This window comes from Doryrhamphus excisus, chromosome 13 (assembly GCF_030265055.1).
Source record: "Doryrhamphus excisus isolate RoL2022-K1 chromosome 13, RoL_Dexc_1.0, whole genome shotgun sequence".
Classification (NCBI taxonomy): domain Eukaryota; kingdom Metazoa; phylum Chordata; class Actinopteri; order Syngnathiformes; family Syngnathidae; genus Doryrhamphus; species Doryrhamphus excisus.
Window position 1 is genome coordinate 14087194 of NC_080478.1, and position 22992 is coordinate 14110185.

At 41.6% G+C, this 22992-nt stretch overlaps 2 protein-coding genes across 2 annotated transcripts; one reads left to right on the plus strand and one right to left on the minus strand.

The window, feature by feature from the left end:
- Positions 1–417: 417 nt before the first annotated feature.
- On the minus strand, positions 418–6224 carry gale (UDP-galactose-4-epimerase). Its single transcript, XM_058091260.1, has 11 exons — positions 6065–6224; positions 4880–5004; positions 4679–4794; positions 3463–3576; positions 3143–3319; positions 2946–3059; positions 1771–1837; positions 1618–1703; positions 1081–1158; positions 858–972; positions 418–769 (listed from the first exon to the last, which is right to left on the minus strand). Exons 2-11 carry the CDS (start codon positions 4998–5000, stop codon positions 708–710), a joined length of 1050 nt encoding a protein of 349 aa, XP_057947243.1. The 5' UTR covers positions 5001–5004; positions 6065–6224; the 3' UTR covers positions 418–707.
- A 13638-nt stretch (positions 6225–19862) lies between these two features.
- Positions 19863–22423, plus strand: insm1b (insulinoma-associated 1b). The gene has a single exon (XM_058089894.1). The coding sequence runs from the start codon at positions 20149–20151 to the stop codon at positions 21568–21570; it is 1422 nt and encodes a 473-aa protein (XP_057945877.1). The 5' UTR covers positions 19863–20148; the 3' UTR covers positions 21571–22423.
- The last annotated feature ends 569 nt before the right edge of the window (positions 22424–22992 follow it).

The window sequence follows — 22992 nt, forward strand, 5'->3', positions numbered from 1 at the left end:
AATAAAAAATAATGAATGTTATTGTTGATTTCACACACAGATCCTTTAACATGTTCAAGGATACCATCTTCAAGCAGCTTGGACATGCCTTGCGGCCATTTTCCCCCCTTTCAGAGCATGTTTATGATGTGTGGTTTCACTTCCACGGTGGTGGCTTTCCTTTTCTTTGGCACACTACCCTCAGGAGACTGACTTGTGCTTGGGAGACATGATAAAGGGTGGGAGGTGGGCGGCTGAGAGTGTGGTTAATGTCATTCCTTAGTGTGCATGCAACTAGCTCTCGGATGACTCTTGTATTTACAAACCAAGCTGCTTGCACGGAAACTAAGTTTTAAGGTAATTTGCGTCATAACGACAAAAGTTGTAAACCCAGGACTGCATTCCTGGACAGAGTAAATCAGAATATAAACCATTTCAAAAGTTTATAGTCATTTAATTATTAATCATAATCATAATCATAGAGATGTGTCAGTGTAGTATATTTTTATATTTTGCTATTAACATAATTTTTGTTGATTTAGTTAAAATAAATGTTTCTGTTCTACTACCTCATGCAAGGTATTTCAGACAAATTTCAGACACCCACTGATAACACCCGCTAGTAAACAAATATGGATCATTGCCCCATAAAGTATTTAAAAAGTCAAGTATAAAGCATTTCCCTTAATGATTTTTTTCATGTTCCAATGAATGCTTTGACCGTGGTGTCAGGAAGCCCCCTTGGAAAATCCGTTAGGATTCATCGACTGCCAGCGCCACAGATCCTCACCTACATGCAAACAGGTACAAAATAATATCAATAAGTGTTCTACTTTTGAAAATCTACCTTTTTGCAGTAAGAGGGTATGATCAATTACACATTCTTTCCAGTTCAAAGTTAGCCTTCCAACCAAGCTCCTTCTCAGCCAGGCGAGGGTCAGCGTAGCACGATGCTACGTCTCCTTCTCTACGTTCTACAATCTTGTAGGGAACCTACGGAGAGACCAGATGTCACCTTCAACTCACGGAACCCCCATGGAGTGTAGTATCCGCTGGAGGTCAATTAATCAATCAGGTAGTCAATCAAATGTGGTGACTTACTTCCTTCCCTGATGCCTTCTTCATAGCATTTACCATCTGGAGGACGGAGTAGCCTACTCCTGTTCCTAGGTTGTAAACCTGTACATACAAAAATAGCCATGAATACACATTCACCAGCATGCCTGCACAATCCAATCAAATCCGAGTATAGACGGTGTGCCCTATCAAAGACAATGGTCATTTGATGTACAATATCTAATGTAACATGTTTTTATTTCCCATAAAGCGCTACAGAATTTGTCAACCCTTGAAATGACAAAGTTATCTATAAATCTATTTAGAACTGTGCATTACTGCCATCTATAGGATAAAAGTGGAACAAGCAGTTAAAATGTACACCTGATCAAATTAATATCCCTCAGCGTCAGTTATTTACATTAGATACAAATACACAATGTACCCCACCTCTCGCCCGAGGTCAGCTGGGATAGACTCCAGCATACCCCCGCTACCACAGTGAGGATAAAGGGTATAGATGGATAAATGGATGGATGGACAATATTTCATCTCATTTAATACTAATTTTCATTGTGTTACCTTGCACCCACAGTTGTCTTTCAGCTTCTTCAATGCTGCAATGTGTCCCTTTGCCAAATCGACAACATGAGTGTAATCTCGCACACCTTGCAGAAAAAGATTTATTAGAGATAAAAAATATTTCTAGCAAAACCTACACCCCCCCTCCATTACCTGTCCCATCCAGTGTGTCGTAGTCATTCCCAAATACACTGAGGTACTGCCTTCTCCCAACAGCAACCTACAAGAAAGACATTTAGCAATGAGAAACCATGCATCCTTTTCTGCAACGACCATAAATGCTTGAGAAAGTGGAAAGAAAGAAAAACATTGCTCTCTTTAGTCACAGTCATTTATTAAACAGGACTTATTATGCTATTTTTTCAGGCCTTTGTATTGAGTTGTGGACTTGTATGGAACAGCTACACACAATAACCCGCAATGAAACATTTGTAGATCTTCCATAATCTGCACCTATTCCAGCTGTTTTAAATTTATTCCAACCATGGTCCAGGCACATCCACGCCATTGTGATTGGTCACACTTCCAAGCGTTTCTGAGGACTTCTGGACTACTGCCGAACCCCAATTTCTAATTTTGTCGGAATAGAAGTTGATAACAAAATGAATAAACCCTTTGGAGAGCTAATTAAAAAGTGGTTAGACGCTACTGGCTGGAGACCCCTGACTTACCGTGTATAAATGTGGGTCCATGGGTTAATAAGTTAATAAGTTTCAGAGAACTCTGAAACTGAGCCTTCAGAGCCATTCCTCACTTCTTTCACAGCTCACTTTCAAATGCTAACCTCATTATCAGAAACTTTGGCATCGACTAACACGGGAATACAACATTTTAACATTTTTAGGTCCGAAGAAAAAAGCATAATCTGTCCCTTTTAAGTATAATGCACAACACACAGAAACCCCAGAACCAATGTTGTAATAGCAGTAAGGTGTAAACTGCTGAGCCAGCATTAATAGCGCTGATAGGTTCATTGTAAATAACAGTGCAGCAAGTGTAAAAAGCATGAGTTTCACAGCTGAATCATGTACATGCAGGAGGTACAGTCATAGAAAAACAATTTGACCAGCCTTGTTTCTCCAGTTTTTCCTTCATTTAAATGCCTGGTAAGACTAAAGGTACATTTTTTTAGTCTTATGAGCTATTTTTTGTTATCATGATTATACGTGTCCAAAAATGTACCTTTAGTTGTATCAGGCATTAAAATGAACGGTAGGTTAATGCCACCATTTTTTGACCAGATGCTAATGAGTGACCACAGCAGTTTATTTCCTTTTCTACACCAAAGTTAAGCAGACAACAGAGGCTAAATAATTGTGTTCATGCACCTGAGCGACATATGGCAATAGGTTGTTGGGAATACCCTGAGGATCTTCTCCAATGAGACCAGAGGAATGAGCACCGATGGGGTTGAAATATCGCAGCAACACGGAATTCCAGTCCTGCTCACATAGCAAACAGTAAAACACACTCTATAGGGTATTGGTATGTAAATCAGAGTGCCTCTCCTCAGACACGTCAGTACCTTCTCAGCCTTGCAATGGTCCTTGATTATCTCCTCTATGAAGTACTTGGTCTTTCCATAGGGGTTGGTGCAGCCCCCTACAGGGTGCTGCTCATCGATGGGCAGACGCTCGGGGTCGCCGTAAACTGTGGCCGAGCTGCTGAAAACCAGATTGCGCACCCCGTGAGCCTGCATCACCTGCGGCACATGAAGTTGCATACAATCATTGCACACAGAAAGTACTGCTAGAGCTGATTTGAACACAACATGAACAGACATGAGCAAACATAAATACAGATTGGTAGAAACTGGAATCACAATTTAGTTGGGTTGTAACTGACCTCCAGCAGATTCATAGTGGTGGTGAGGTTGACCCTGTAGTAGCGTAATGGCTGCTTCACAGATTCTCCAACAGCCTTGAGGCCAGCAAAATGCATCACGGCACTGAAAGAATGCTGCAAGTCACATGAGATTGAGATGGTAAAATGATAAATGAAATGTTGATCAGTCCAGATATGTGTGTGTGTATTATGTGCATAGACACACATAAATTCTTCTTTTTTTTTTACTGACAAAATGTTTTTTTATGTGAGACCAAGTTTAATTACTGTGCATTAAAACCACAGATAATACATCTTGAAGGAAAACTGTACTTTCTTGGAATTTTGCCCATCATTACACACACATTTATTTCCCTTTCCATTGTGTGTTCCACCGAGAGAAAAGGAGTTAGTATGAGCTGGCTAACAATGCACATCATGAGAGCTACTATCCCTATTTTGACGCTAAAGCCCTAACAAAAGACACCAACAGTGCCCATTTACATAGTTACAGCGATATCGTTATTGTAGCAGCTAACACGAAAAACAACATACCTGGCGGAGTAACATGATACTTCACTAGCCGCTTGTCTTAGCGTCAAAGAGTAAATATCTAGCTCTCAATTTTGCAACCAAGACCCAACAAGATGCTCGTTTGCCGTCAGCATTTCCTACCTGAGGACTGGAGCACACGTCATGTGCTGGAAGACACAGCCATGCCAATGAGAGCGGTCATTTTAAGTGTTATTGTTGTTTCTATGCTGCTGTGGTGGACGGAAGTAGCGTAAGCTCCTGATCTAGTATGTGAAATCAATTTGCCAAGGAAAGAAGTTTCGGTGAGGTTTGAAAACATCAAAACACAACAAGATACTGTAAGTATTACATGTTTTCAATGATAACAGCATGTAGTATATCAAACGATACAATGTTGTTAGAGTTTTTTTTTTTGAGAGGGCGTGCGTCATAGTTATATTGGTGCCTCCCAATGATGTGCATTGCTAGCTAGCTCATACTAACTCGTTTTCTTTTGTTAGAATGCACAGAAAAGGGAAAGATACATGCGTTCATGTGGATGAAGTGCAGTTTTCCTTTAAAATTAGCAAATTAATTTTCCAATCTGAAAGTTTGACTTGCTAAAATGCTTGAAACAAGAAAAATAATTCTTTTTGCAAATGTAATTTTCTTCTGCATTACAAGTTACGGAATAATTAGACAAATAGTACATGAACAGGCAGACCTTTTTAAAAATCGCATCCAAGGCGGCCCTGTCCAGTAGGTCAAGTTCATGGAACTCAATGTTGGTATCCAGAATTTTTTCAATCCTGCGTATACTCTCTGGCACACCCCCTTGTCCTTCATCCAAAAACACACACACACACAGATTGTTAAAGGATATGAGCATGTTGGCTGTAAACGAAACACATCTTAAGCATCTTACCTCTGATAGCATTGCTGAAGTTATCAACCACAATGGGTTTGTAGCCTGCTTCAATCAGTTCCAGCACACAATGACTACCAACGTAGCCTCCTCCACCTGTGACCAGCACCTTGTCTGCCATTTTTCTGCACATGTAAAATGCAACATAAACATCTACAATGCTCCACTAGATGTTTGCACAAGTGATCTCAGGGTGTACTCTGAAGCAGCTCCGGGAAACCAGGACATGTGTTCAAGCACAAGGTGTCTGTATGATCTTTAGGAGTGATGCAACATGTCCATTGTAAAAGATAAAGTTGATGGTTACAGCCACAAGGGCCATAAGCATAATTAGGGCATAATACAGTAAACCTGCCTGACAACTGTACAAATCAGATCATGAAAATACGCGGAAGGAGGAAGTGATGCAAATCTCGGGTATTTTCCATTTTACCAGAAAGTGTTCTTTATCGGAATGGCAGAAATGTGGGCTGAACTTCTTGCCACTGAAGTCACAGAAGAAGAAAACTCAAAGAGCAGCGCAAGGGAGGAGCAGAAAGATGCACCACCACAGTAAAAATCAAGTGTGGACCCACTTTTGCTACTATATTGTTAGGTGAGACAAAGCTGGGTAAGGACTTTGTAGTATGTAAGATGTGTCTCACAAATATATGGCATATGACCGGGACAACAAAAAGTTAAATAAATGCATTCTGAAATACAGGACAACATTTTGTTTTACTTGAAATAATCTATGAAAATAAATGATACAAAGGAGTACTTTCTCATTTTGTAAAAGTAGCTCTCATCCTGAGATTTAGTTTTTATTTCTTAGACATGTTTAGGTCTACCTGATTTTTCTATTTAAATGCTAAGTAGTTCTTCTTCTGTTTCTACTTAATACATTTGACACTATTTACAGTTATGTTGCACTAAAATAGTATTGCTGTTTTTGCATGGTAGCTGTTTGTACCCAGGAAAATATAAATTCTGATTTATTTTTTTTATCCGTTTGTTTTTGTTTCACCCTTTCGCTTCCTCGAGATCGTATTACTATTACTATTATCTCAAGCCATGTATCGCAAATCTTATAGTATCGTGAGGTACCTTCAGATTCCCAGCCCTGATACCATTCAAACTTCCTAAACAAATTGTCAATGACACAATGTCCTCCTATTTAATGGGGCATATGCGAAAAACACTTACCAAATTTCGTGGCGAGTCTCTAAGTGATGTGAAGATCGAGTGAGGCAGAAATGAAGGTTTAGTGACCTGTTCATCCAGTATAAGACAGTAGGTCCCTTTTATCAGAGCATGACTTTACTTCCTGTTCGACGTTGACCGGTCCTTCGACCGGAGTTATGATACAATTTTAATCCGGTTTCCTGTTAATGTAATTTCAAAATAATATAACGCATTATTTAGAATTCAAACGAGATAGTGTAAAGATGGTTTAACATTGCTATGCGATATAAATAGAATGTTTACTTTTGTTTTATTATATTTTTTGAATGACTTAAACAATTGTTCAACTCTCAATTGCGTCAGGGTATTTGAAAACATATTATTTTGAAAGCAAATGGAAAAAACGGAAGTACTAAGCGGTCCTTTCCCAAGAGGGCGTGCACCACATGCCTGTGACGTACGACACGTTGGCAAATGAAGTCACGCCCCCGGCCCTTCACACAGTGAGGTGCTTGTTCAACAGGCTTACCTTAGGGTGTGGAAGCCTCCATAGATGTGATTGAGGAGATGAAAAAGTGCCACGTTTTCACGTACGGGGAAAAAGGTGAGACATGCAAAACTAGTTCTGGCAGTAAAGCTACTAAAGCACACACATATATACTATATATATATATATATATATATATATATATATATATATATATAAATTTCCCCACTGAGGGACGAATAAAGGCATATCTTATTCTTAATATATACATATATTTACACACATACACACACACACACACACACATATATATATATATATATATATATATATATATATATTCATATATATGCACACACACACACACACATACATATATATATCGAGTGGTTAGCGTGCTGACCTCACAGCTAGGAGACCCGAGTTCAATTCCACCCTTGGTCATCTCTGTGTGGAGTTTGCATGTTCTTCCCGTGCATGCATGGGTTTTCTCCCCCCACATTCCAAAAACATGCTAGGTTAATTGCCGACTCCAAATTGTCCATAGGTATGAATGTGAGTGTGAATGGTTGTTTGCCTATATGTGCCCTGTGATTGGCTGGCGACCAGTCCAGGGTGTGCCCCGCCTCTCGCCCGAAGACAGCTGGGATGGGGTCCGGCACCCCCTGCGACCCTTGTGAGGATAAGCGGTAGAAAATGAATGAATGAATGAATTTTTCCTCATAAGTGTACGACTTTCTCTCTGAGATTAATTAAGTATCTATCTATCTTATTATTACATGCTTTCCCCGTAAAATGTCATATATTTTAATACTCCGTCGTGACAGGCATGACCTGAGATACCTATGAAAAGGGGGTACTTATATGACCTACTCGGTTAGCCTATGGTACATTGTGGCCTTTAAATCCATGAGCATGATGTTCACTGCATCTTGCCTCTTGATTGTTGTTGTCATGTGTCTCCACCCTTAATGGCAACATGTAATAATTTGATGGAGTCACCATTAAAAGCATAAGGTGCTTTGATTCACTGATGAAAAAAAAACCAAACAAAGGTAATGGATGGAGTGAGAAAGGGTGTGACCATCAGCGGGGTCCCCATCTGATTCTCTTCATCTCTCTCCACCAGAGTGCCAGTTAATCCTCCCCTCATCCACCCTGACTCCCAGCAGGACGCGGCGGCCCCTACTGAATGGTGAGCTGCATTAACGCCAAGAACTTTCCCCTCGTGTTGGTCTGTTAGTCAAAGCTGATTGGAGATTACAAGCCTGCGGTGACAACACAGCCCCTCCATCTTATCTCACATCACTTTCAAACACTGTCTCCACTTTTCCTCTTCATCACTCTTAATCCCCACTCCACGGCCTTTTCAATGTCATCAACTTTCACTTGGTGCTACACTTCTGCCCTTTTCGCCCTTCTTGGGAGACTGAATGACATGAAAGAAGAATCAGAGATGGAGAAGATGGGGGGGGGGGGGGGCACCCGCCCCAATGATGTCATGGGGGCATTTGTCCTCCTGATGTGGAGGCTTCCCTTCCTCTGCTAATTACCTTGTACAAACTCCAATCTGATACAGCGGATATGAGGCCCCAAACACAATTATTGTGGGCTAACAAAGAGATATTGAGATTCAGGGAAGGGGAGCGAGGCTGCAACTAAGAAGGTATGGTCAGCATGCACCTTTGTACAGTACATACACACATACATGGCATGCACACACACACAAACACACCCACACATGCATCAATACAACCACTTGTCCTTCTCCTCCATTCCCTCAGATAGGCTAATGTTATTACTGTGGTAATTATGCTCATTAGTGCCAGCAGCTGTAGCAAGCCCTCTGCTTGCTGTTCACAGTCCACCCCTACCCTATCTGCCCTGTTTCTGCCCCCCCTTTTGTCTTACTCACATCTCATTTTTAGACGCGCTAGATTGCAGCAGAAACAAAAAAAGACGTCATTAATTAGCTTCATAGTAATGTTAGCTGATATGCTAGATAGCCTTTCATTGACTATATGGCTGATGATATTTAAGCAGGAAATTAGTTTAAATATTAAAACACGCCATAGAATCTAACAATTAAAGACATTTGTTGTGTATGAACGTTTCTTATACTTCACTTCAATACTGTATTGCAGTTTGTATTATTCGATTTAGTGCTATCAGAGGTGGTGAACACCAGGTGGCACTGTTGTGTCAAACAACTGCCACTGTCACAGTCATTTTACCTTGGCGAGTTTATAACCTTTAAAGCTATTCTCTCCTATTTCATTTCAAGCACCCCCCCCCCCCGTCCCTAGATGCGGATTCACAATGTAATTAAACTATCAAGGCTAAAATGATAAATAAAGATATATGTCTGTTTGTTTTATTGATTACAGCTTAGAGTGCCACATGAAATGTCCCCCTTCATGCATATTAGCAGAGAAAGTAGGAGACCAACAAGGCGTTTTTACACGATGCGTGTGGCTAGATTGCTTTTTGTTTTATTGCCAGGGGCTGTTGCAGCCAGTAGGTAACCCTGTGCAAAGCAAAGCCCGGCATCAGGCGCTAAATGTCATGCATAGTCTGCTTTTATTGGCTGATATGGCCTGTTGTACCCTTCTTCTTTTCCTGGAAGCTATTGTTAAAGAGGTGGTTGTTAATGCGGCTGACCAGATGGGCTCCTTCTCCCCTGCAGGTCTGACTGAGGGTGTTTACCATCCACTGGGCTGTGGATAACAGGTGAGACCGCTGCAGGCCGCTCAACCAATCAGAGCACAGCAGATATCTGCGCTCTGCCTGTAAACCTTTATTTGGCATTTAGGGGCCGTGAGGGAGCGGGTTGGATAATAACAGTGAATCAAAGTGAATGTGCTTTTATAGGCTGGTGATGTGGTTATCTGAGATGGACACGCCAGCTACGTCACTAAGCGCCCTGGAACACCACTCACCAGCATCCATCACTAATTTCCAGCTAACTTTAGTTACATTAAGCTGAATTAGGTTTCCGTGGGCGAGATTTGACATTTTCCAGACATGCACGCCAATCTTCTGTGTAACAAAATGTTTCCAGCATCATCTACGCAAACACTGAACATTCCTTTCCTTTTCCAGTGCAGGCCATGTGGAATTACTGCAATTTGGTATCATGGCAACTGTAAAGGTAAAGACCTGGGATGGTCGGAGAGTGGTCTTTTAAAGCTCGGAATCAATCTACCTTAATGGATGACCTGAGTCCAACATGTGTGTATGGATTAGTTGGACTGGGGCACCTGTCCCTGTTATGTCAACAGCAGATCAGGTTTCTGACCACACATTCACCTGGCTGACACAACTTCCTGTCACCGACAATGTGCTGGCCTGCATGAATACACAACATGAATGCTGCTTTCATAACTTATTTGTGACAACTGGAGCGTTCCCTTACAGGTATTTATATAAAAGGCGCAGCTCCGAATCAATTTTTTTTGTAAATAATGCATAATTTCAAGACAACTGTGAAAACAGTTTTTGGTTCTAGCATGTGTCCAGTGCACAAAACAGCTCCGATGAACTTGGTGTGAAAAAGAACTTGATCCACTAGAATGGAATTGTGAGATCAGCCCAGTGGTACGCCACTGACCTCTGACCCCGATCCATTTTCTATAGGGTCACAAATATACTGGAGCCTATCCCAGCTGTCTTTAGGCGTCCTGGACCGGTCGCCAGCCAATCACAGGGCACATATAGACAACCACTCACATTCATACATGGACAATTTGGAGTCACTAATTAACCATAGCATTCATTTTTTGGAGAAAACATCCAGATCTTCCCGCTCTCCTGACATGCTACCCACTCATCCACCGTGCAGCCCCTGCCACAAACACGCAGTAATTCATGTGACCCAATACTTTTGGCCATACATAATGTTTGAGGCAATACACAGTAAAAAAAAAACAAAAAAAACAACAACACTCTCTGGGGCATTCTAGTTATGTTTGCAGAACAGCACAATGATAAGGAGATGAAACTATGTCGAGAATCACTCCAAGCGGTGCAATGATGACATCTGGAAGCCATTTTAGCTCCTGCAGATAAGCAATTTTTCTCTGGTATTAACACAAATGAATTGTAAGGTTGCACATTTTGGTGGGTTATTATATTTGGGTTATGGGAACAGCTGACGGGATCATCATATCAACACGATATTCTTATGAGGGATTTAGTCACCTCTGTAGCGATGGAAAAATACCATTAGAACAGGTTGAAAATTAAACACACTAATTATTTCATGGAATTCAAGCGGTTCCACCATACGCTCGGGTTTAACCATTAACTGATGTTCAAACAAACACATCAGGCCTGCATGTCGGTGCTGTGTTTTTATTCATGTGGAAATGAATAAAAGTATGCATATTCAACGGTATGAATATTGTACCATTTGGATGCACAACTTTGAGATGATATTCCATGATCTGCTCAGGTTTGGATCAACTTCTAATTACAGCAAATTCAGGCATGCACATTTCATCGACTCTAACCCCGCCCTCTCTCTGCTCTTCTGTATATATGTTTATGTATATATATGTTGCCATTCTGCCGCCTTATATTCACTGTCAACTCCTTTTTCTCTGTGATAATAAAACGATTAGCTAGCAGCGGTTATGCTAACCACAAAGGTGGCCGGGTGATGGATGGGTAAAGAGATAGACTCAGGCTGTCGGTTGGGGGAGCTTTGACACTTTGTCTTGTGATCTAAGCACCCCACCATGTCCAGCCCCCCACTTTCCAGCACCAGCTGCCTCTGACCCCTCATCATAGTCTTGCCTCTGCGTGCCATGTGCTGGGAGTCAAAGGGGTCCCACCTATTGCTCATCAGAATAGAAGTCCACCATCTCTTGGTGCTCGTGCACTAAATCACAATCAGTCATTGGGCAGACAGAGATGGATTGGGACGGCCACGACCCTGTACCTTTGCAGGGAGGCCCCTGCCATCTAGGGGGGTGCTGTCATGGACAAATAATAGAAGTGGATTTAAAGGGAGTGGGCAGGTCAAGTCTGCTGCCCCTGGAAGGAAGTTATGACAAAGCAATGGAGGGAAATTCTTTTCTCTTTAGGAACAACGCTCACAAAGCATGTGACAGACGGACGTGTGTTAGAGTTTGCTTTAATGCCCAAGGGACAAGCACCTAATAAAATAATATCATTTTGATCAAATATAAATATCATAAGATGAAATACTTTGAGTGACCTTAACTTTATATGCTAGGACTACGCTAAAAAGCCATAGCATTTCAGTATGTGGAATCAAACTATGGAATGGATTGAGTAAGACAATGCACAAAAAAACCAATGCACAATGATGAGCCAATTCAAGAAACAATACAAGTTGTACATGTACAAGTACATGTTCGCTAAGTACAAAAATGAAGAGTCTTGAACCAGTCATGATGTGCTATAAATATAACTATATTGACACTTACTATGGTACCCATTATGTCATTGTATGGTCATATCACCTTGTACTTCAGTACCTGACAAAAAAACAAAAAAAAAGTTAAACTATATTTGGAAAGCAGGAAGTGAACAAATGTAACAAACAGTTACTGATTGTAAAAGTACCAGATGGAGGGGTAGGATTTAAAGTGTTGCTTCTTCCCACTCCTTTTGGACATGTGGAACTATGAACTGATTATGTGATGCACTCAATTGTAATCTGATGCATGTTAAATTAAAATTAAAATTAAAATTAAAATTAAAATTAAAATTAAAATTAAAATTAAAATTAAAATTAAAATTAAAATTAAAATTAAAATTAAAATTAAAATTAAAATTAAAATTAAAATTAAAATTAAAATTAAAATTTTTAAAATTAAACCATTACCATTACCAAATTAACCAAATATTACCAGGCATCTTCCGCAACAGGAAGGTAAGCAGCAAGTGAGATTAGAATGTCTATTCTATACCACCTTTGACAACGATGACAATTTAAACCTGTGACCTTCTTCTCAAGTGCGTTTGATTTATTTCTGCCCAAAACCAAAAAAGCTTCCATCCTTTCCCAACCAACAAGTCTACCTTTTACTCCTTTATACTCCATAATAACACCATCTTGACATTCTGCCTCACACAATCAACAGAACAGTTGGATTATTCTGTCTTTTCCCACCACAGACCAAGTGATTGCATCCATCGCATGGTGACCATGATGATCCAGACATTCAAAAGTCTCCACGATGCCACAACATGATGATGATGATGATTGGTGAGAGATCTTATTTTGCATTCATCACCAAGGGCTGAGGAAGTATCATTCACATGTAGATGTGTCCTTGTGGAAGTGCCTCGACTATACAATTTCCATTTAGATCAGGTGTAAACACAAATAAAGAAAGGACATTGGGTTCTTCATTTGATTAACTAATCATAGTCTTTGTAATTCCCCTCTGAGACCTTGAAGGGCAGCAGTGGGCTGCACACCTTGATTAGCTTATGCATGATTGCTGCTGCTACGGTGCAAATCAGTTCAAGTAACTCAACTCCATGCACTACACTGCACACAGCGGCTGTGATTAAACAGGCGATTAAGACGGAGAGAGAGAGACTGAAGATTTCTTTCCCTTTAATCCCTTTTCCCGCATTGTGTGCATGGACAGTCACGGTGCACTCCCTGATCAGCAATAAGGCAACAATTGGAGTGGGAGGTGACTCGGGTCTTTAAGGCTCCCTGGAGAAGTCAATGGAGGTTATTTGTGATTAGCTCAAATTTAAAGGTGCATTCTGTTCTTATTGCCTCTTGCTGGACCAGGGAATTCATCATTGGATGCTTAGAGGAAAAAAACAAAAAAAACCACACACACATCATCAGATTTGTAGTATAGTTAGAAGCAAAGCAATAAGAAGAGGCCTTCCCATGTGTCCAAAACCCAAAACACTCCTGACTCACTACTGCAGCTTGAGAAGTGCTTTAACCCTGTGGCCACTCCTTTGCTGCCCCTCTTCATGTCGTCTAACGGTGTGCGTATCATCTGAAGGCTGCATTGAAACTCAACACAGACCCTCTCCATGACTGATCTCTTTTGATAGAGCTCATTATGCAAACTGCTCCCAACTCCTGCCGCATAATTAGTGCTTAATTAATTTGAGTGAAATCTTTCATCTGTCTGTGTCCGGCCAGCTCCTTCCTTCCATTTACAACATGATATTAATTTCAGAGGGGGGGGGGGGGGGGACTGCAGCCAAGTTGATGAAAAGGCTGATATAATTAATCAAGTGCTGTATCTTTTCCTTTCATTTTTGAAGGAATAGTAATAAGTGCGATGAGCAGAGGCTGATTAACCTTATTATGCTCCTCTAATTAGGGTGATCATTTAATAATCAAGGAAACAGCACAATTATATGGGAAAGCAAATTATGCTGTCTAATGAGGAGTGTTCCCTTTCGGGGAGGGCCTTGTTTGGAAAAAGGGGCATCCTTAAAAAAATAAATAAAGGTCATATAAAAGATTGGCTTAATGTGTTTAAAATTATGTTAATGTTTAATGTTATGTTTAATGTTTAAGGATATTCAAATGCTTGAGCTCCAAAGAGAGGTTTACCTGTCCCATAGCTATTTTCTTAACACAAAAACCAAAGTCATACCATTGGAAAAGGAACAAAATACTACTTAATCTGACATACTTACTTACAGTTTGAGAGTTGGATTCGCAGGTTGGATCCTTTCAGGCTGTCAAGGTCCTATGTGTTTCAAAGTCTGCGGGCGCTGCAGGTTCAGGACCATGGACAGCAGTCTGACATGCTAGAAAACAGGAAGCACATTTGACCAACAGTTTATCTTACATCTTATCTTATCTTACAATATCTTACAGTATCCAATGCAGGACAGCGAAGCTTTCTCAGAAGCACCGACCTACTTTTACACCTTAATTTGTAGTATTTGTTCCATGAAAGTGTATTAAAACATCTATTACTGTATCTTATTGTGTAGTATATCTCTTGGCTGCACTGCTTTAAGTAGTGAATGTTTGATTTTTGTTTTGGTCCAATCAGATTTAGTCTTCTGTTTGTTGTCATACCAACATAATCTGCCAAGTGCCTTCAGAGTAAAAAGTCACGACATGATGTCACTTCAATTATTAGCAATGGGGGTGTTTCTTGAACCAATCAGATTTCAGATTTGTCTCACAGGGCCAGCCTTTGGGCATACAGTAATGTCAGACATTTTGTCCTGTGATTGATTGATCAGTGCCAAACAAAGCGATGTTCGACAAGGAGAGGGTGGTGGTAATGGACACCAAACGTTGCTTCCCAACCGCCACTAAACAATAGAATACAAAGAGTCTGTAGAGATATGCAGACATTAACGCTCACAATGGCTGACAAAGGAGGAGATGACTTGACTTGGTGTAGCACATTCTTCCATTTATCCATTTTCTATGCTGCTTATGGAGCCTATCCCAGCTGACTTCGGGCGAGAGGCGGGGTACACCCTGGACTGGTCGAAACTAGCAAGCTTGTCTCAGTCAGGGAAAGGGTTTGTTTGTCCAACTATAGCTTTACAGCCTAATACATTTCCTTGTCATGTTATTAGATAAATATTGGTTATAATGTAGAGTTGTTTTGAGACAACGTATTGTAAGGGTTAAGTGGGTTTCTTGCTTTAGTAATAATGTTATGCATCCCCAGTTTTGTAATGCCACGGATTAATATAGTAATATTTTTCTCTTTTTGTCCTGGAAGAAAAAAACAGCTAGTGTGTAATTGAAAAAGCCAATAAGTAAAAGGCATGGTCCATTTAGTGGGGCGCAGTCCATCCTTCATGCTTCTGGATGATACATCTGCTGTCCGAACTTTCATCAAGATAATGGTGACCTTATATTTGGAGTCTCTGAACATTGGTCCTTATGTCATTTTTCTTATGCACAAACCATTATCAATATCATCGTTCCATTAAATGTATGCCAAATATCTCCAGTACATACCGTGCCTTTTCTTTGTATCTGATGGGGACGTGTATGTGTGTGTGTGTGTGTGTGTGTGTGTGTGTGTGTGTGTGTGCATGAGTGTCTACATGCATGTACCTCAATTTACTGCTCTTCACCCCCATAGTGCACCTGCGCCTCCAAGAACTCTTATGAAGTAATTGAATGAGCTGGACCGGGGGGGAACCTGTGGCAGCGAATGCAGCGCCTGCTGGCCTTATTATCTATAATACGGCCTCCGAGCGCCCCGTGCCTCCTCATCTGCTCATGAATACAGAAATGAATGTGATGGACGTCAGAGGTGAACACAGGAGGGAGGGAAAAAGAGGGCAGAGTGGTTTTAATCAGCTCCCAGATAGAACAATCACTTTATCCACCTCGGCAGCTCAGAGGTGAATTAGTGTTTAACATTCCATGGCATGCTTTCTAGCAGGGGACCCCGCCCCAAACAACCAATGGACTGTGAAGATTATCAAGAGACACTCTGATGTTTTTGATGAGGATATTAGAGCTAAATGTGCCCCTGGGACTCCAGTTACTGATATGTAGGAAGACTTTTTGTTTAATAATAGGGTCTCCGGAAGAGAAGCAAATGTGACATTTAGATGCATTAGTTGTCCCTTTAAAGCTTTTGCTCATACGGTGTTCTATCCATGCTAAAATCATTGTCAGCAATGCTTAGCTATATTTGTCACGGATCTGAGGGCACAATCCCTTACTAAACCTCTGACATCTTTTGAGAACTGCCAAAGACTTTACACTTATATAGGTCACAACATTATAGGTATACTGGAAAACTGTATCAAAAATTGTGCTTTTCCATGATAATAATGCTTCTTAATTGACTCAATCTTAATCTAACAATATGTTTATTATTGTAGTTGTAGTGTATAGCTAGGACTTTTTTTTTTATACTTCCAGCAGTTTCCAATACTTTGACTCATTCTTATTGTAAACATCTGTGAGATTAGACAAAATTGAGCAGATTTTATAACAATAATCATGAGATTGTATAAGACATACTATATTATATAATAATATAAACAATATTTTCCAAAACGACTTGTGGATCATCAAAATGTTTCCTGGCAAAATTGAGACAAGCCTTATTGTTGTTTTTGTTCAGCAGTCTTTTGTGACCTCTTTGATGACTTGTCGCTGCACACTGGTTGGCCACTCTTGAGAAACACTGTTCCATGTTTTTGCCATTTGTGGATAAAGGCTCTCACTGTGGTTTGCTGGTGTCCCAAAGATATAGAAATGTTTTTTTAACCTTTACCAGACTGACAGAGGGGGCAATCACTTTTTCACACATAGGGCCATGTAGGTTAGGATTTTTTTTCCCAATTCTTTTAAAAACCACAGGCTGGTGGTTAGCACGCAGGCCACAAAGCGAGTTTGATTCCACCCTTGGGCATCTCTGTGTGGAGTTTGCATGTTCTCCCCGTGCATGTGTGGGTTTTCTACGGGTACTCCGGTTTCCTCCCACATTCCAAAAACATGCTAGGTTAATTGGCGACTCCAAATTGTCCATAGGTATGAATGTGAGTGTGAATGGTTGTTTGTCTATATGTGCCCTGTGATTGGCTGGCGACCAGTCCAGGGTGAACCCCGCCTCTTGCCCCAAACTATTGAGAATCACTAGTGGGTGATCAAAGGACAGAGATCATCTTGCAATCTTTTGGCTTTTGTCAGGAACAAATGTTTTCACAGGTGAACATGCGTCCCAATACAACATGTTCATAAAATAACTATAAAACACAGAAATATTAAGCCAGCCCTATCTGCCAGTCTGAACTAAAGGAGCAAAATAAAAGAAAAGACATTAAGAGTACCATCAAGCCTTGCTAAACCAATCAGTTGGTTACTTTTTGTCACTTTTGTTGATGCCTCACACTCTCAGCCTGAGGACAGAGGCTGAAAGTGAAGCTGTGCCGTGTCCACAGCCCGCGTGATTAAATCTGGGTCCCTCGCTGGCTCTCTCCATGAAAAGGAGCAGCAAGAACAAGACCTCTGCTAATCCATTACAGTAATTGATTGACAATGCATTGAAGACTGCCATGTAGGGAGCACCAGTTAGAGCCCTGTCCTATTGCACTTTCAATTTGACTTGGCCCATCATTCATTTGGAGGCATCTGCGGTGGGAATAAAAGCTAAAAAAAAAAAATCTCTCCAGGAAACAAACTGTAAGTAAATTAGATTTAAGTAGCCACAACATTATGACCACTTGCACAATCGAATGAGACCCAGTACAAGAGCTGTATCAAACACTCATCCTTTCTGATGAATCTGTGATTGTATGCAGTAGTGTCGAAATGCATATACAGAGAGCTATCTGCTGTAGATAAATGCATATAGTAGATAGGCCTCTTGTTATTATGTAGTATAGTTCTACAACATAAGTAAATCAGGTTGAATTTTGTATGTCAGGTCATCCAAACTTTGTCCAACGAGGACTACATACAGAAAAACTGAAGAATATAGCCACCTCATACAAACATGCATGCCAAAACCAATCCAATACACTTCTAAACAAAACTTTGATATCTTAAATTTGTGTTGTATGTGACAAACCCAAAGTGTGTCCTATTTCATAATGTATTGCAATCATAACACAATTTAAATTTGACCAAAGGGGGCAAACACTCCAAACACAGAAATGATCCAAAATCAAAAACACGCAAACACCGTAAAACAGATTCAACTGGATCATTTTTGTGTTTGGAGCGTTTAAATATTGCTTCGTGTTTGCCAGGTCACAGCTATGTGATCCAAATGGCCCTCGGGCTGCACTTTGGTCACCAGTGGTATAAAGTTATTGGTTCATGTATTTTGTTGATTCAGCTTCTACAAGGTGTAACAATCTGACTCCATTTACTAACCTTTTACAAATGTTTACTCAGCGCACATTAAAACGTTGCTTTAAAAATTTAAAAGGTGTACCTTGCTTAATCCAAAAATTAAAGTGAACTCAGCCGAGAGGCAAAAAAAAAAGGAGGAAAATGACAACAGGCTTGTGAGAGGGCTGCTAGCCGGCAGCTGTATGCTAATTAGGCGCCTATGCTTACTAGCAGGGCAGCACGCGCCACTGAGCAAACACATGGCATGCGCACTACGAGCTGAGGCCTCACGAGCATGGCGAAAGAGGAACTCGTTAAAATACCATCAAAGTCTCAACAATGCAATAAAACAATGACTCTATCTGAAATAAAAGCTTATGAATGAAAATGGGACCAAATTACATGAAATAATAGTGGTCAAGACGTAAAATATTAGCAGTGAAAAGAAAGAAAAGGGTTTAAAAATGAAATAAATTTAATTTGATTAAAAGACTGTCAAATCTAAACCATGTCAATAAAGTAAGTCTAAGTGTAAGTTAACAGCAATCGAAGCAAAATAACAGTGTGTGCCACAGGCAGGTGTCTCACACACACACACACACACACACACACACACAAGCACACACGCATAGGGGCCCATTGAGAGGAAGGCGCACAGGCCCCAGGCTCAGCTCCGATTGTGTAATTATTTGACTTGGTCATACTGCAGCTTTATGCAAATGAGGGGAACAATGTACGACGATGGAGATTAATTCCTCCCCGGTCTGCCGACTGAAAGGGAAAAAGAAAGCATTCTGCCAAGTGGCGTACTGCAGCCTACATTTAGCATTTATGTGGAAAAAATAAAAAATAAAATCGAGATTTTTTTTTTGCGATGTCAGACATCATGCATTTAAAATTAGATTCAACTAATAGTGTCACGTTTAGAAAACCGATGACTTAACTCTAATTTAACTTCTATTTTCTTCTTCTCATGTCCATCTTTGTGTGGAACTGTCACACCGTGGACCAGATTGCAAAGTGCACTCCAAAAAAAAAGTCAAGGATATCTAAAGATGGGCAGACGTCACTATTGTGCACAAAGACCAGAGGGTCTTCTTATTACTTATGTATGCAGCGAGATGTCTGATTTATAGGTGGGGTTAAACTACCGAGAAAGACACGTGTCCTAAAAAAAAAGAGCACCCCGACAACAACAAAAAAAGGCCTATAAAAGTAGTCAGTGATGCTGGCGTGCACTGTGCGTAAAGGTCGTGCGTAACTGGACGGATGCAATAATGTAGCAAGTGTGTTTTTTACGTGCATATGGATAGTCTCAACCTATGTTGTAATGTTGGAGATCCCCCCCCCTCCTCTCCACAGCCAAAATGAGAGCCACAAAGCCACGGCACGTGTGCATTTGTATAGGGAGCTATCAGACCGTAAAAAGAGGAGGGGTCCCGGCGTGTGCCTGTGTGTCTGGGAGGGGCAGGGCGCACACATTAATGCAATAAACCGCCATTGCATCTGCTGAGCTATCTGCACATCCTCCAACGAAATCCACCAAAGCAGGCTGGGGGCCCTCCCACACGCCACTCCACTGGGATGATGGCGGCATCTGATTGGCCGGGGATGCTGCAACTGGGGGGGCGAGAACAATGGCATTATTCCGGCATAAAAAGAGTGGAGCTATGCCTTGGAGACGAAAACAGCATCAGAAGGGTCCATATAGTGGGGAGGTAAAGTCCCACCAGCGTCAGGTGTTGCCATATTTCCAACCACCCTGGATACTCGAGTCTCCATCCTCATCCTCCTCCAAGTGCCTTCCCGCCGCTCCCAGCCAAGATGCCCAAAGGGTTCCTGGTAAAAAGAAACAAAAAGTGCGCACATGTTTCCTACAGGACTCGGCCGGACGAGGATGACCTCCAGGAGCCCACCCCCACCCAAGCTGCCTTCCCGGGTCAGACCCAGCCCTCCCTGCCGATGTGCGCGTCATCCAGCCCGCATCTCCCCGCAGCATCCCCGGATCTCACAGCTGCCGACGCACCGGTGCCAAAAATGGAGAAGCCGGCCCAGTTCGGCAACCCCGAGACGACGTGCCAAGCTCTGTACAGCCCGACCCGGCCCATCAGCAAGGAGCACGACAGGGGATATTTCGAGCGAAGTTTCAATCTGGGCTCGCCCATTTCTGCTGAGTCATTCCCTACACCTGCTTCTCTGTCCGGCCTGGACCACCTCCTCTACGCCCCGGTCGACTTGAAGATCGGCACCAGCAACAGCAGCCGTAGCGGAACCACCAGTAGCACTAGCACCAGCAGCAGTAGCAGCGCTCTACCGGCCCCGAGCAACCGTGCCGCCGGCACCAAAAGACCCGCAGCGGACGGCACGGAGCGCAAACCCAAAGTCGCCACCAAGAAACCCAAAGCCATTAGGAAACTCAACTTTGAAGACGAAGTGACCACCTCTCCGGTGCTGGGGCTCAAAATCAAAGAGGGTCCGGTGGAGGTGAAGCCCAGGCCCCAAACCTCTGGAGCCAACAAACCTTTGGGGGAGTTCGTGTGTCAGCTCTGCAAGGAGGCGTACGCGGATCCCTTCTCCCTGGCCCAGCACAAGTGCTCCCGCATCGTCCGGGTCGAGTACCGGTGCCCCGAGTGTGACAAGATGTTCAGCTGCCCCGCCAACCTCGCCTCGCACCGCCGCTGGCACAAGCCCAGGAGCAGCGTTGCCCAAGCGGTGCCGTCCGCCTCGGCGCAGGGCATCAAACCCATGGGGGTCAAATCAGCCTCAGAAGAAGCCAAAGACGCCAGTGACAGAGACACCCCCAGCCCAGGTCTGTCCGAGTCCGGTTCCGATGACGGCTCGTATGACTGCCACTTCTGCGGGAAGAGGTTTAAGCGCCAGGCATACCTAAGAAAACACATCATGGGACACCAGGTCCTGCAAAAGAAAGTTCTGGAGGAGAACCGCGCAGTCGAGCAGGTTCCGCTACCTTCATCCTCCTCCGCAGAGGACGCCTCAAACCAAAGCCCCCTCAATCTGAGCCCCGTGGACCGCCTGCTCTGTCCCGTCTGCGGGGAGAGTTTCACCAGCAGGGCCGGTCAGGAGCGACACCTCCGGCTCATGCATTCGTCCCAAACGTACCCCTGCAAGTACTGCCCCGCCACGCTGTACAGCTCACCGGGACTGACCAGACACATAAACAAGTGCCACCCCTCGGAGAACCGCCAGGTGATCCTGCTCCAAATGCCGGTGAGGCCCGCCTGCTGAACACAGAACTTGTGCCTTTGACTGGGAGGAAGAAACAGAAACAAAAACAAAAAAAAAAGAAAACATTTTTGGGTTTTAACAAAAAGTTTGTAAGTTGTGAGTGGTGTTTTCCCCCCTTCATGCCAATCAGTGATTGTTAAGTGCTTCTCTTACTATTTAAACTAAACATCTCAGACTATTTTGAGATGTTCTTTTGTCAAAATGAGTTGATGGAGAAGCTTAGTTTGACTGTTATAAAGGGTATTTTTCTAGGACAGCACATGTACTCAATGATAGCTTCTAGACCTAAGAAATGTTCAGAAATCTTGTTTTTTTTATTTAAAAAAATATCACTGTAGCTTTTGTTTGAGAAAGACGAACGGATTTGTCTCAAGTGTGACTGAAGGATTGTCTGTTAAGTAGAACCACAAATGCCTTTAGTGTAGTCCGAAATAGCCTCCATAATCATCCAAATCCTGCTGTACACCTGCCTTAAAGAGTCAACATAGTTTTCTTTTCAATGCTGGCACATATTATTATTATTATTATTACAATTGAAGATTGTTGCAATATTTTTTTTGTCATCATATGTTTATTTATTTATTTATTCTAATTATTTTATGTAACTTATTGTGTTTGTTGTGATTTTTTGTCGTATAGCCAAATTTCTTCTTCTTTTTTTTTGCTTTTTGTTTTGAAATTGTCCAATTTATGAGTTGTGATAAGTGTCGTGGTCGGGTTTTAATCATCAATCTCCACAGCTCTTGTAAAAAAAAATTAAAAAAAAGAAGAAACGCAAAGCTCTTAACTTAGATGCAATCTTTTTTAAGGACGTTATTTTTCCTAAATGTTGGCTTTTATAGCGCTTTGATTGTATGTGTATATTGTTGTTGTCTATTGAAAAAAATAATAATAAAAATATTTTCAAAATGAAACCCCCCCCTCTCTCTCAAGGTGTTTTCACTTTTAAGCAATATTAACAAAAAACAACCAAACCCATTCATATTTGGGGTGACATAATACTGCAAGTGCATCCCAATAAATGTGAATATCTTTAAGTTCATTTACTTCATTCAGAAAGTGAAACTTCTACAGTATTCTATAGAGTTTGGAGTATTTCCAGAATGGATTTCAAAATAATTTTGCTTATATCTCACAGGTATTAAAACCCAAATTAATTATCTCATAAAACTAAAAAACACACACTCACACTCTAATCAGCAATGAACTGTACAAACTTCCTGACCATTTAATTAGTCTCTTAGTCTGTACAATACAACAGTAAAACAGGAAGTGTAATTATAATCAAGCAAGTCACTTAAAAAAAATACTGTAATAATGTAATGACACAAAAGTGAATAGAAATTATGGAGCCCCCCCCTCTCCCCCTATACACACAAAAAAATCACTGATTCCCTCACTGGGACCCCTGGCACTAAATTG